Below are 15,240 nucleotides of genomic sequence, written 5' to 3' on the forward strand. Positions count from 1 at the left end.
TCTATGGGGGCGGGTGAAAGATTATTGTAGATTGTGCATTATGTAGAAAAGGAGGTAAAACCACCCACTTTTCTACAAGCATTTCGCTTCTGTAAGGGTCGTAGTTCTAGCCTAACCTAACCCACTTCTCTGATAGCAGTTCGGTTCTGTGAGGATCGCAGTTCGAACTTAATCAAACCCACTTTTCAACTAGCATTTCGTTTCTGTAAGGCTCGCAGTTCTAACCTAACCTAACCCTTGTTCGGTTCTGTAAGGATCGCAGTTCAAACCTAACCCACTTAACGGCGCATGCGGTGCGGTGTACGGGGGTTTGAGCGGGAGGGGCTAGTAAGATTGGCATCATCATACTTTATACCTACATTTTATGGTAGGTAATCATAGTGGTTTATTTAGTTAAGGTATCATAGTGGTTTTCCGGGTCAAGGTTCGGGTCCGAGTCCGGGTCCAGTCCGGGTCCGAGTCCGGGTCCGAGTCCGGGTCCGAGTATGAGTCCGGTTCTGGGTCCGAGTCCGGGTCCCAGTCCAAGTCAAAATCGAAATTCGAAATCACCAAACGTGTACTATGCGTCGTTGAAGAGTTTTGTTCTGGTCATCATCAGTAGTTCCACTTCATCAAATGCGACAGTTTTTAATGTAAATGCTTGATTTTATTATGAAAATACAAAAAAAACTATATATACGTATGCCTTTAATATTTGAGGAATTCCCTCGATTCCTTATGGATCCCATCATCAGAACTCGAGCTTGACAAAAATGTGGCTTAAAAACTTAACTTGCTTAACAAACATAACGAAGAGGAAAAATCGCCAAACGTGAACTATGCGTCCTTGAAGAGTTCCGTTCTGATCATCATCAGCAGTTCCACTTCATCAAATGTCACTTTTTTGGATGTATATGCTTGATTTGTTGATAAAAACCCAAAAATCACTATATGTATGCCTTTAAGATTTGAGGAGTTCCCTCGATTCCTTATGGATCCCATCATCAGAATTGAGTTTTGACAAAAACGGGACCAATCTGTATGCATATACATACAATCAAAAAAATAATTTTCAAAATCGGTCCAGTAATGACGGAGATATGGAGTAACAAACATAAAAAAAATAAAAATAAAAAAAACATACAACCGAATCGATAACCTCCTTCTTTGAGATTTGGAAGTCGGTTAAAAAGCGATAATAGTGCAAGCCATGTCTAAAATGTGGATTTTGGTGAGCGTGATAAATATGTATAGCATATAGGTACCTACGTTTTATGTAGACTCACTCTTGACTACATATTTCTAATAGGTTTTTCTGTCATCTATAGGCAAAGAACTATTGTGTGTATTTTTTTCAAAAAATTATACCCAGTAGTTTCGGAGATAAAGGGAGGAATGGTAATTTTTTGGCTATTTTCTCAAACTTTTTTTTTTAACTTTCTCATTTACCCCCCAAAAGTATCCCCCATGTTTAAAATTCAACTGTGTACCAAATTTCAACTTAATTGGTCCAGTAGTTTCCGAGAAAATAGGCTGTGACAGACAGACAGACAAGCAGACAGACGCACGAGTTTAAGGGTTCCGTTTTTTCCTTTTGAGGTACGGAACCCTAAAAGTATGTTTTATCATATAAATGTAATATCAAAAGAAACATGATATAAATTAAGATATAAATTTAATTATGATAGACAACCGACGGTCTCATTCTTAAAGAGTGATCTCATCCAGACACAACCTTTGGGTAACTAGCAACGCAAATTATTACAAACTCGATTTAGCAGCAGAATCTAAGTGGACCAAGTATTCAAAATATTTACACAAGCTCTAATTCCTTCAACAATAAAGTTACTGTTTACCTGAGAATCATTGTGAACACCCGGCCCTCAGCAACGTCTGCTGCTGACTATGGATTGCTATGGACTACAGCAACGATACGTGTAAGTAAAGAACATTAAAATTTATAAAAACAAACCGATCAGAAATTGAAAACATTTCGACATTTCCCACAAACGCAAACATATCAACCGTCGGCTCTACAAAGGCACTATCGATAAACCGTAAATACATATATACGGCTAATATGGCGGTTTATCGGCCGCAACATCAACAGGTTATTGATTTAAACTTTACAGGCAGCAGTCGGATGCCGTTGCCGTCGCCGCACCTTTCACGCGAAAATAACTCTAGATATATTCCTCCCTCACTGAACAATAAGGCTTAAATTTCTGTGAAGAATCTCTCCAGGCTGCGACAAACGTCTTAGCGTTCAATAACACCTTCTGCTATTGTAATAAAGCACATATTGCCTTAAGCAATTATGAGGCATATTGTTTGGTCTCGATCTGAAAGCTTTATACATAACGGTTTTCTAGTTCTAGATCTAGATGACATTTGATTTTGCATTGTTCAAAACTCTGTGGAACCGGGCGATTGAAATGGATTAAATGTTTTTATGCCTAAGAGCAACGTAGTTGGAACACAGATGGATGATAGTATGTATTAACATATTAATATCCACTTTGTAATAAAACATTTGTTTAACGGCTCAATTCAATACTAACAAAAACTATTGAATCTGTCTCTGCCTCTGTCCAATCTTAGCTTTTATCTCGGTTCCATTCTTATTCCTCAGTTACTGTTTTCGATCCCAAAGCCTGTGATGTTTGAGTGCACTGCACTGCACTTGGTGCGTGACAGCGATAGGTCAATAACTAACGTTTTTACTGTTCCGTACAAAACTTTGTTCACGGAACACTTATGGGATCACTTCGGTCTTGCAAATCAGTTAAATGCGTTTTTCTCAGAGACCGTTTGACGTAGATACCTAAAATTTGGAACAGTTATAGTTATAGCAATTACCACCACTAATATTTTAATATGTATTATGTATCTACAGTATACTAGTAAAAAATGTTCGGTCGCCAGATATGAACTCGGCAACTTTAAAGTAATTTGCCTAACATTTTCCACGTAATCGACGTTGATCATATGGCCTACCATGAAACACGACAATCGAAAGTTCGGTTTCTGCCTCTCTATCACACCTATTCGATCGATAGAGAGGCAGATAACGAAATTTTTCGCGTTTCGCGGTAGGCCACCTGTAAACAAACTGCCTCGGTGCATCAATGTCATAGTGAAAATTTGTCAAAAAACTGTTTAAGGCCAATGTATAAGTTACTCTATGGTTTACTAAACAAATTAGTGCTGCACTCTGGCGGCAGAACATTGCAGTAATACTCCCTATTACGATATAGCAAAAATAATGAGTGACACAAAACGTTTAAAATCTATTTATTAATAACATTGACAGTTACATTGCCGACATTAGTACAGTTTTTAAAAATTATTGTTATATTTTTTCCAGCTACAGTTATTTTTGTATCATTCTGGCTAGAAGTTCCTTGTGATGACTCCTCCCGAAGGGCTTGCAAGCTGGTCGATCGGTCCAAGTCATCGCTCATGATGCGAATCATATCTAATGAATCATCACAATCCTCCATAACAACATCGGACAATTGGGAAGACCTACCAGAAGCAGACGGTTTGGATTTTGTCAAATCGTTTGTATCAAAAGCATTTATAGGATCCCCGATGGTTTCATCGAACGGTTCGGCTTTAACATAAACCTCATCGATAGTATCTTCATCTATTCCTTCGGTTTTATTTTTAATCTCATTCAAAAGTTCCTTATTTGCAGCCTGAATATTACTCTTACCAGTGACAGGTTCAACTTCCAAAAATACATCTTGCTCAACGGAATCACCTTTCCTGTATCGCCTTGCGAACTCCAATACATCTGAAATCTCGCCCTGGGCTGTGCTTCGAAGTTGTTCTTTGTTACTTTTGTCTACATTGCTTACAACCGCACCGATAGCATTCGCCGATCGCCGGAAACAGTGTCCAGTAAAACGTTCCGGGTGCGACAACTTTAAATACGCAGCTATTTCTTTGGGCAAGTTTCCCATTTTATGACGTCCAATTACTTGTTTTGTACAATAACCATCTCTTAAGTTCAAGAAGAATCTTTCCGTGTCTAAGTTGGGAGGCCTCAACGCCTGATATTTTTGCACCCATGGAATGAATTCATCTCGAATGACAAATATTTTTTCGGTCTTGTTCTGGGCATCATTCAATACTCCAATCATTAAGCCGTCGACGATTTTTATGTTGTTAGTGTTAAAACAGGTTAAATCGATATTTCGCAGCTGTCCGCAAACACCCAGGATAAGCGCCACCTGAAACAAAAAGAACATGTATGTACTATAACAGAGGCTGCAACGGTTTGGATACGATATAAGAAATTGTTAGGTACCTATAGTATCATATTCCCAATCCCGAACTAAATAATCAACGGTAAAGAAGCAAAATCTAATAAAATGTGATTTCTTTTATAATATACTTAGCTTTAAAAATAAAATAGATTAAACACTTTGTCAAAAACAGAATTTATACTAAACAATTTTATATTGTCAACTTTTCATGCTGTATACTAGCTATCAAAAATACTTTAGTAGGTAGTCCAATTTTACAGAATGGTCCAAATATACGTTGGCAAAGAATTTTGACAAATATTTGTCTTACCCGTCTTTTGCAAAGTGTCATTGAAATTAAATCTACTATCATTTAACTAAAAACAAACGTATTAAATATCTTAAAATATTCTCCTGCAAACGTTATTTCAAATCATCAACAATATGACGCAGTAAAAAAGTGTCGACGTAGTTTTAGGCCACCTGTATCACATTATGCAATAGGTGTACCTATGTCGAATTTAAGCTCAATTAGTCCAAACGCCTGATGAAAAATAGCGACCTATGTATTTATGTATGTATATAATTGTATATAGGTATATTATAAATATTTGCTATACAACAATATGAGATTTACGAAATAAAACCCTGAAGAGTAAATTTTGTTATGATTTCAATTGAGTTGATGACCTCCCGGCGGCGGCCGAGCGGCCCGGGAGACGCCTGCAATTGATCATTGCCGGCGTCTGCCTGTTTGAGGACAACTTGTTACTAAACGCCCGAAACGCAATTTTGAACACTAATCATCCAAGTAAAGAATTCCATTTTTACCGACAAAATAATTAAAAACAAATAACCGTCAACGAAAAATACTTTGAATGTAAACATTGACCTAAATACAAGTAAAATGTAGGTTCTAATGGCTCAAATCGTAGTAATATAATAACGCATTAAAAATTTGAAAATTATTATTTTTGCTACTAAATAAGCAGTTAACAGAATATAGGTAGTTCAATGACCCGAGACGCGAGCAGCAGCGGTAAAACTCGCTGCCTTTCTCGTACACGCGGCCGAGGTTAAGCTGGAAAGAGATAGCATGCAATGACGCAAGCGTACTGTTGGAGGCCAGGAAATAAGCAATTATCAGCCTAGCGTACAATGTCGGCCGCGTGCCAATACTGTTGTATGATTATGTTGGTGATTTTATAGAATAATAAGATTACACATGCATGAAAGGAAATATAATATTTTAGCAGTTTCGATAAGAAAAAATAAGCAGTTATATATGAATATGTATAAATAAAAATGAAGATACTTTACTTTCTAAATAAAATAGTAGGTAGGTAAGTACATATGTATAAGTGTTTAGCTGTAATTTTATGCAATTGGATATGATTATATTAAATAAATAAAACTGCTTCACTAAGTAGGCACTCAAAAAATATAGGTACATTCATAAAATAAATATTTTTTACCGTAGATTTCGTGGCCTACTATTGCCAGTCGGGTGCCCCTTTGTTAGGATTGTTGGCTTCCGTCCCGTCCACAAACGCTGTACTTTGCGCTCTCAAGCATTGTTATTACTTACGTGAAGATTATTCTGAATGCTAATAATAATATAAATATATATTTACGTTACTGGTACTGACCTTTGCCGCTAAATACTGCGCGTCTGGGGCTTCGTCTATAAATTTCCTTATATTCTCTTGAGTCAAAATTTTAGACTGACTGCTTTTGAATCCAACACTGCGTTTCCTCAGCCACACACGAAGATTAAAATAGTCCTGCAAATAAATGTTGTGCTTTGCACGCATTGTGGTTTTCAACATTGAATATATACCCCACAAACTGCTCGGTTTCAATTTCTTGGCAATTTCGTTAAAGTAATTCAAGAATACTTTCTCAGAGAAAGATTTTTCATTGTTTTGGTCTTTCCACTTGATAAAACCATCGTATACATTCAAATATTTTTCTTTAGATTTCGCTGGTATCAATGTTTCTACTAGAACATTCTCCACTTCGTCGTTACTTGCTTCACTGGAACTCATTTTAATTAGTTAGAACAACACAAACAAATTATTGAGAAGAAACTAAACATAGACACAGACTACACAGATTGGTTTGCCGCCATTTTGTTAAGACCGGGAACGGTGCGCGGCAAGTCCGTTCGTTCGCGTGGCTCTGCTCTAAATGATCATTCTTTCATACGTTCCATCTCTCTCACTCTTTCCATTCACTTGATTCGTTTCTTCACTCGCACCGTCTAGATTGCAATTAACATTTTTTATCGCGAATTATTTAGGTGTGTTCATTACGTTATTTCGTCCACAATTAAATTAGATTAAATTAAATTAAATGCGTACTTACGTACTTGGGTACGTAAGGTGGGGTACGTTGGGTACCTACTTGTTGCCGCTATAACAACAAATACTAAAAATAAAATAAATATCTTACTGGGACTCCCATACAACAAACGTGATTTTTTGCCGTTTTTTGCGTAATGGAACCCGTCGTGCGCGAGTCCGACTCGCACTTGGCCGGTTTTTTAATTAGGTAATGATTTTTTAACTACCGGACAAGTAAGGACAAAACCAATAAATAGAAAGACTGGTCTATCTACATACGTTAAATTAATTGTCCCTTTTCCCGACTCTGTATATACGAGTAATATTGTATGTGTAGGTACCTACTATTAAACGTTTATTATCACATTATAATTTTGATTTAATTAAAAGGCTATAAAACAGAAATACAGACATAAATAACTGGAAAAAGTTCACATGAATAAATCATGAACCCTAAAAATGGATGGATGTGTGTTGTGACCCTCGTCATATACAAATGCCTCATAGTCAAGCGGCTCTACACTCCCTTAAATATTGGCTTCATATCGACTCACTTCGCCTAACTCGAATCCACAGAGTGCTCGTATCTATGAAAACCCCTTTTATGAAAACTGAGGTTTAACGCATACGGCACAAGGTCGTTTTTCTAATTCAAATTTAGAAATAGATCCGAGGTTGCCTAATAAGTTTTAGCTTGACGTATATCTCAGAATGGGCCTCACGGGCACTAAAAATGGTACTAGTTCAGAATGGTTTTAGCAGTCGGCGCGTATTTTCAAGGGAAATTGGGTGAATACTATTATTATTTCGGCTTTCTGGGCTTTTGAGTAGGCTTCTGTAGATCTTTCTTTTTTATTTATGATTTTGGTAATTCCGACGGGATGATTTCAATGCGAATCATGAAATGTAAGTAGAGTAGGTATACTAGTTAGTATTTTTAATGTCATTCAAAAATTGAGAGCAGACGAAAACAAAATATAGTTGGTCAAGCAGATCTTGTCAGTAGAAAAAGGCGGCAAATTTGAAAAATGTAGGCGCGAAGGGATATCGTCTCATAGAAAATTTGAATTTCGCGCCTTTGCCTTGCAACAAGATTTGCTTGACCATCTATAGTCAAACGATAAAACACAAAGTTATTTTTTGCGACATGATACCTATTGTACTCAGACTGACTCAGAGTTAGACCAAGATAAGTCTGTAACGATTTTGATAGCACACGCAGTGCAAGTGTTATTTATACGTCATAATTTCATAGAAGTTTGACGTTTAAAACGACAATTGCACTGCTTGTACTAATATCAAGATCGTTGCAGACTTAGATCTTAGTCTAACTCTAGTTGTAATTTGATAGGTAATTTTCAGCACATGCGTGGTGCTTTGATAATAAGTATCTAACAAATTCACTAATAGCAAAGAGAATTACTTTTTCTTGATTTCCGAGGCACGTTTTTCCCTTAGACTTTATTCATCTTATACCTACGGAGTTACATATGTATTTGCTAATAGGTAGGTACCTACCCTTAATCTTAAACCATTTTAATAAAGTTTAAACTGTTATGTTATGTATTAAGTAGTATATATTTACTTAATACTATATATTTGTGCACTCGAACGTATCTGATCTGTTTTGTGCACTTGTTGCACTACCACTTGCACCGCGAAGCCCGGATAAACTTAAGCTATGCAACTAACTATGTATGCACAGCATTTAAACTATGTAACTATGTGCACTGCACCACTGCAGTCAAACTATGCAAACTGTTAGTAACCTCTCTATTCTATTGACAAATATATAGGTATGCATATCTAGATTACCTTTACCTATATGTGGCGTTATCTATGAAAAGGGACCTTATTGTCGATGGCGCTTACGCCATATATGAACGGTGCTCCGATATAAATTCAATGCCGCGCGACGCTGTGCGGCGTAAGCGCCATCGACAATAAGGTCCCTTTTCATAGATAATGCCCCATATGTGCTCTATTCCGACACTGATAACTAAGTATATTAAATTAAAAAGTTCTGAGTAGGTAACTTATCTTTATTACTACTTAGGGCTTGCATTCCGGAATTCCGGAATTTCGAAATTCCGGAATCTCGGACAAATTTTCCGATATTACAATTCCGGAATTGATACAACTGAATATCGAAAATTCCGGAATTGGATTTAAGTACTTTTTTTAGGTTTTAATACGTTTATTATTGAAAATTGTTAAGAAACTACACTATACCGGTGATTTTTGCTGTTATTAAGTGCCTCTTAGTCATTCAGTGAACTACCTATAGTTTAGGTATATTTTACTTTTCCGTTTGCTACTTGCTTAGAATAGACAAAATATTCTGAATCCTACATAAGTGAATTTTAAGACTAGAAATTTAAAAATATTTGGACGTTTTATCTTCGATTCAGAGAGAATACTAGGTTAGGAAGAGTAGGAAGCTATTATTTATAAAATTATGCATCGAATGGTTTGCTAGCAACTATAGTTTCTCCAATTTGTTCCCCGTACCTATAATAGAAGTGAATAAGTGGTACCATTTTAATAAGGTGATAAAATAAGAGGTGAAAAAAAAAACGTACTTCAAATTCAATTTCTCTTAAACAATACTTATCTTAATAAACGTTAAGTACTTATCAGAATTTCACATTTTTTGTTGTTTTTTACTAAAAAATCGAATAAAAATATGATAAACCCTAATTCCGGAACCAGTTCCGGAATTCCGGAATTGGAGTACAATATCGAAAATCAGTTCCGGAATTGGAAACCATCCGATATTGCAAGCCCTATTACTACTAAAAAAATCTCTGGATAAAGGCCTGTGCACACCGAATGTGTGTGCGTAGACGTGCACGTGCACGTGCGTTAGTATACAGATCCTTATGAGAGACGGCACACCGCTTGCGTGACGTGTGCGTGTGCGGCTCCAATATTTTAGCGCACGCGCACGTGCACGTCACGCACACGCAGCCGGTGTGCTCTGGCCTTAAACGTAAAATAGAAAACAGAACCCAAAGTAACAAAAAACGCCTGTTACAATGTCAGGCGCAAATTTGTGATAGTTAGCACAAATCATCATTTGTAGCTACACAATAGGGTATTATACAGTTTTTAAAATAAATTATTTTACACCATGCATGAAATAAAGCACCAGATAATTATTAGAAAAACATAGATAGGAGTTATTTTTAAACACAAGTTCTATTTAATTAATCGGATAGAAATATAAAAAGTAGGTGAGTTGACCGTGACGTCACGATGTAATGTTTCATATAAATTCCATATTAGCAAATCGTTTTGACAGTTCTAAAATAGTAACTGATTTGACTTAGTAGGAAAATACCCTATTATATAAACGGTAAATATGGACAGCTAACTACATATTATAAGATATAAAGGCCCTTCATCCACTTAACACCAACTTAACTGCCTTCGAGAATCTTAAATCTCCAACCAATTAATATCAAGCAACCCCATCCAATTCGTTTCATCCAATATCATAACTCAACCGTTTTCTTAACGTTAGTTACATCTAAATCCCGAAGAAAACGATTCCGATCAATCTCAGGGAAAAGTGGGCTTTATTGAGCATAACATAGACTACAAATTGGTATGGCTGGTGATAAATTCAGCATTTGTCGTCCTAAGCCTTAGCGTTCCTGTTGCGTATCCAGCAAATGCGAGTCGAACACAATCGAGTGCTCAGCTGACCTGCTAGGCAGCCATAGAGTTGGCTATACGCCGACGCTCGGGAGACGCTAGTGCGGGGTGACCCTAAGTGGCGTTTTTTTTAGTTTTTACAATTTTCTATACTTAGTTTAAGGGGCTACCCCACGCCAATGACCTTCGATCTGAATCCCTTACTTTTCTAATGATTTTTGTAGGTTATCATATTAACAGCAACGGCTTTTAGCAATATAATATCCCATATTACATAAAAGTTCATTGTCTTCGAGATATTTGGCATCAAAGTTGAACAATTTTAGGCTAAAAAACTGGTTTTCTGCCCATAACTTTTGTGTTAATTAGTTTAAAATTAAAAACCTAGACACATTTTTCGAGACGTCAAAGACGAACCCAAATATGTAGATTTCGTACATGTAAGATCCTTCACAGCAAACTAGATACGAAAAAAGTGTTTTTTAGACAATGTTTAAAAAAATCATAAAATAATAAGTATTCCTTTCAAAATCCGGTACACCAAAACGGAGATAAAAGATTGACGAACCGATAACCGTTTGTCTTATAATTCTATCTGTAGTGCAAAAAAAGGAGATACGATTCAAAACTTGTCAAGAATCGATGAAAACCTCAGGTAGCCCCTTAAAAGGAATTGTTTGTACGTAGGTAGGTATTATTATACCTACCGTTGGATGCTACGTTAAATCCAAGTTCCTTTATATGCCATTTGATTAAATTTGATAATCACACTGGTTCGCCTCAATGTTTAACTCGCAATGGGAACAGATATGAGCCACGCATCCGTCACAGGATCGACTCAAATCCCGCTCGACAGCCCCTTTTGTCTCTACACGGCGACTAACAACTTTATTCTCATACGGGTTGATGGAAACTCGACCTTAATCTTTGATATCGTGGTCTACAATGAATGCTTATTTAATTTGGTGTTTTAAACCTGTCAACATACAGGATGGAATTTTCAAATACCGGAATACAGAGGGAAAGTACTCTAAAATCTAAATAATGGAGATAGCAAATTTCACTTAAAAGAAACATTTATTTATTTCCGAAAAGAAACAAAACTGCCTTCAACGGTTTAAAAAAATACACATCCGTCACCCAGCAATCGAATCGACTAAAATTAAGAAAAAAACAACTTCTTGTACTTTTATGGCACGAATCAATAAGGACAATCATGAGGATCGAATCCTGCTAATAAACGTGGTACTTCGCGCATAGCTAATTAACGCTTTAATATGAATAAGAAGGCTCCCGATTTCCCTCTAACTTCATCTAAGAATAGGTAACAAACGTCTCATCGTTATCTAACAACCCTAATCTACCAATAACAATTAGTACAATGACGTAAATCACGGCTACCAAAGCGGGCGAGGCCGACGAGCCACAATCTCACTCCTCACATTAAGCACCCCATTGGTCTCGCCATAAAATCATTACGACCCCTCTCCCTGTCTGTCTGGCCACTGGCTGTTTAGATATACTGAAGAGCAATGAAAACTATCATAAATTAAAGTGTCCCTATAAAGCGACCTATTGAATTGGACGTTATTCTATACTTAGACGCACGATTAATTTTAACAAATTATTTGATGTCTCATCAGACATCAAATAATTTCAGGACAGACTGTCCAGTTAGGTAGGTCCAACTTCGGGAAAGAGGTTAATCGACGAATCCGACTCGGTTGGGCAGCGTTTGGGAAGCTACGGCACATCTTTTTGTCCAATATTCCGCAGTGTCTCAAGACGAAAGTCTTCGACCAGTGTTTGTTGCCAGTGATGATATATGGAACTGAAACGTGGCCGCTTACCTACTGTGTGCCTCATAAGAAGGCTCAGTCACCCAAAGGGCAATGGAGAGGGCTGTGCTTGGAGTCTCTCTGCGTGATCGCATCAGAAATGAGGCCATCCGCAGCAGAACCAAAGTAACCGATGTAGCCCTCCGAATCGCTAAACTTAAGTGGCAGTGGGCGGGGCACATTGCCCGTAGAACCGATGGCCGTTGGGGCGGAAAGGTTCTCGAGTGGCGACCACGTGCCGGAAGGCGCAGCGTGGGTAGACCTCCCACAAGGTGGACTGACGACCTGGTAAAGGTCGCGGGAGTCCGCTGGATGCGGGTGGCGCAGGACCGGTCATTGTGGCACTCTTTGGGGGAGGCCTATGTCCAGCAGTGGACGTCCTCTGGCTGATATGATGATGATGATGATGATTTGATGTCCCGTGTCCTTAAGGTTATTTTTAGTTTTTCTGTGCTTGATTACGCTGCAAATTTCCAATATTAAGTAAGCATGTTAGTAGAGTGTTGTAGAAAGGATACAACATATCTTCAGTTCTAAACAAACTGTTCCACAATTGTCCCCTGGACAACGGGACAGCATAACAACAAACATAATCCACTTAAACAACTGTTGACTGAGTTTATTCGGTGAAAATTCTGTACGTAGGTAGTTATATCTAATTCAGCACTATTGTAGGTGTAAAGTGTTAGTGTTCCATTGACCCCTTCATAAAATGATCACGGGCTCTTTGCCCGGGCGACTAATCAGTTTAGCCCCGAGTACGACCCGCGCAATTGCATTTAACGCTGGACGCCCGCCCCCAAGACGCTGAACAGATTCTAGCCATCTAACAATATTAGACCTTAACTATCACGAAATAAGAGCTACATTAAGTGTATTCTTGGCGTACAACTGAGATTGATAAAGGATTTGAGGTGTGAATTTATGGAATGTTAAGAGATGCATGCTCTGAATGGTGAGTAGGATAATAGGATTATATTCGGCGGCAGGTCAATCCCCAGCTCTGTGTTTGAATTCTACTCGTACACCAAAATATGCCTATTCTATTTATCTTATTGGTTATGAACGGAAAGTTTGTGAGAATGAATAAATTATGTTATGTGTCCATCCAATAGGGTACTTGACTGTATTTAAAGTAAATTATTTTACACCATGCAAGATATATAAGCACCAGAAGACTAATAGAGAAACATAGATAGCAGTTATTTTTAGACACAATTTCTACTTTAAAACCCGTATAAAACTATAAAGAGTAGGTAACTTGATCGTGACGTCACATGCTAGTGTTTCATATAAATTCCATATAGTGCACTGCCTTATGGGAATATAGTTCAGAGCCGGAACCGCTACCAACTTTTAGTATGTTGTTGGGCATGGCATTGGGTCTCCAAAACTGCCGGGAGACAGCGGCGCCGGCCATCTACTTCAGCGGAATGACGTCATCAAAATGACTCCCGCTTCGTTGCGAATATTGCATACTGCACCCAAACTATGCATGGCACATACACGTGTGGGGTATTAAATGAAAGCCAATTAAATAAACTATATTTGATTTATACAGTGTGTACCAAAATATGCAACAGTTTAAGAGAAATTTACAAAAAAATAAAAATCAAAAATTACATTTGAATTCCTTTTACGTTCTGTACTTTCATTTCTTGCCCAATACTTAGGACTGTACATTGCATAATATGAGCCCGTTGTAGGTAGAATTGATGGCGCGCATTAGTTCTTTTTGCATAACTTTCTCAGTTTTTAATGGAAATCTAAAATTTAAGCAATATCCTAAACCTGAATAACTGTTTATTCTGATAATATACGCAACATTTTATTAACATTTTTAATTTAGCTATAAAATTGATATACACCTACTTTTTTCATAAAAAGTGTTATTTCTTTGTTTATAGTTCTTAACCCGTACATTTTTTTTACAAACAATGTTTAGGTGAATCATAATACATTTAATAACCTTTCATTACATGTAACTCACGTGTATGTGAGACTCGTGGTATAGCTATAATTTACATTTTACGAAATTCGGCAGTGATTATTTATATGACGTCATTATTTGTAACTGAGGAACAACAGAGATGTTCTCCCGGCAGTTTTAGAATCCAGGTCATATTGCTAATAACATACTAGAAGCTTATGCGGATTATCCTGAAAATGACCAATTTGGATTTTTTTAACTATTATGCATTTGTATGGGCAAATATCTACATTTTGATGCATAATTTCCACATATTTGGCCCAATTTTGATTTTATTGATATCAGTATATGGCTTGAGACGTCATCTTTAATGTTGTAGTACATTGCTTTATCGTCCGACTTTTGGTTTGGTTGTAAAACCCAAATAATCGAATATTTTTTTACGTCATTTTTATTTTTTTGTAAATTTCTCTTAAACTGTTGCATATTTTGGTGCACACTGTCTAAATGAAATATAGTTTATTTAATTGGCTTTCATTGAATACCCCACACGTGTATGTGCCATGCATAGTTTGGGTGCAGTATGCAATATTCGCAACGAAGCGGGAGTCATTTTGATGACGTCATTCCGCTGAAGTAGATGGCCGGCGCCGCTGTCTCCCGGCAGTTTTGGAGACCCAATGCCATGCCCAACAACATACTAAAAGTTGGTAGCGGTTTCCGGCTCTGAACTATCTCTTCGACCGTTTCCCATAAGGCATAGTACTAATAGTAGAAAATCGTTTTGAAACTGATTTGACTAGTAGTCAAATAGGTACCCAATTTTGTAGCTAGCTATGCCTACCAGGATTTTTCTTCTTACTCGGACATATGTTTGATATTTTAAACTCAAAGTGACTTAGAGCAGATTTCAAAAAAATACTAATAGTTCATAACGGCTAAACTTAGGTAAATAAGTACCTTTTAAACTTGTGGGCCCTAGTTGCAGTAGGTATTTGGACTACAGTTGGGTGGTTCTACGGTAGTGCACTTAATCTGGCTCTAGCTGCTCTTTCGGGCAGGACAGGAATATCCAGACGAGGCATTCCCATTGCTCAAGCGAGCCTTGGCGAGTAATGGTCTCGGGAAAACTATCTTTAGAATGACGTGACTTCGAAATCAGTGGCAAACTAGCCGTTGCAAGAAATGTTTGCTTTCGAGAACCTTACCTACTAAAAATATGTATTATTAGTTTC

At 37.3% G+C, this 15,240-nt stretch overlaps 2 protein-coding genes and 1 long non-coding RNA gene across 7 annotated transcripts in view; 1 reads left to right on the top strand and 2 right to left on the bottom strand.

Annotated features, from left to right (window-relative positions):
• The window catches only part of LOC134798273 (uncharacterized), a 683,132-nt gene extending 675,382 nt beyond the window's left edge, over positions 1-7,750 (bottom strand). The window contains exon 1 of the long non-coding RNA XR_010145169.1: positions 7,741-7,750. This is a non-coding gene — a long non-coding RNA (uncharacterized LOC134798273). The remainder of the gene's footprint in view (positions 1-7,740) is intronic.
• The window catches only part of LOC134798247 (sodium channel protein 60E-like), a 302,130-nt gene that overhangs the window by 196,027 nt on the left and 90,863 nt on the right, over positions 1-15,240 (top strand). The window lies entirely within an intron of this gene.
• On the bottom strand, positions 3,258-6,336 carry LOC134798255 (uncharacterized). Its single transcript, XM_063770647.1, has 2 exons — positions 5,882-6,336; positions 3,258-4,217 (listed from the first exon to the last, which is right to left on the bottom strand). Exons 1-2 carry the CDS (start codon positions 6,278-6,280, stop codon positions 3,270-3,272), a joined length of 1,347 nt encoding a protein of 448 aa, XP_063626717.1. The 5' UTR covers positions 6,281-6,336; the 3' UTR covers positions 3,258-3,269.

This window comes from Cydia splendana, chromosome 16 (assembly GCF_910591565.1).
Source record: "Cydia splendana chromosome 16, ilCydSple1.2, whole genome shotgun sequence".
Lineage (NCBI taxonomy): Eukaryota > Metazoa > Arthropoda > Insecta > Lepidoptera > Tortricidae > Cydia > Cydia splendana.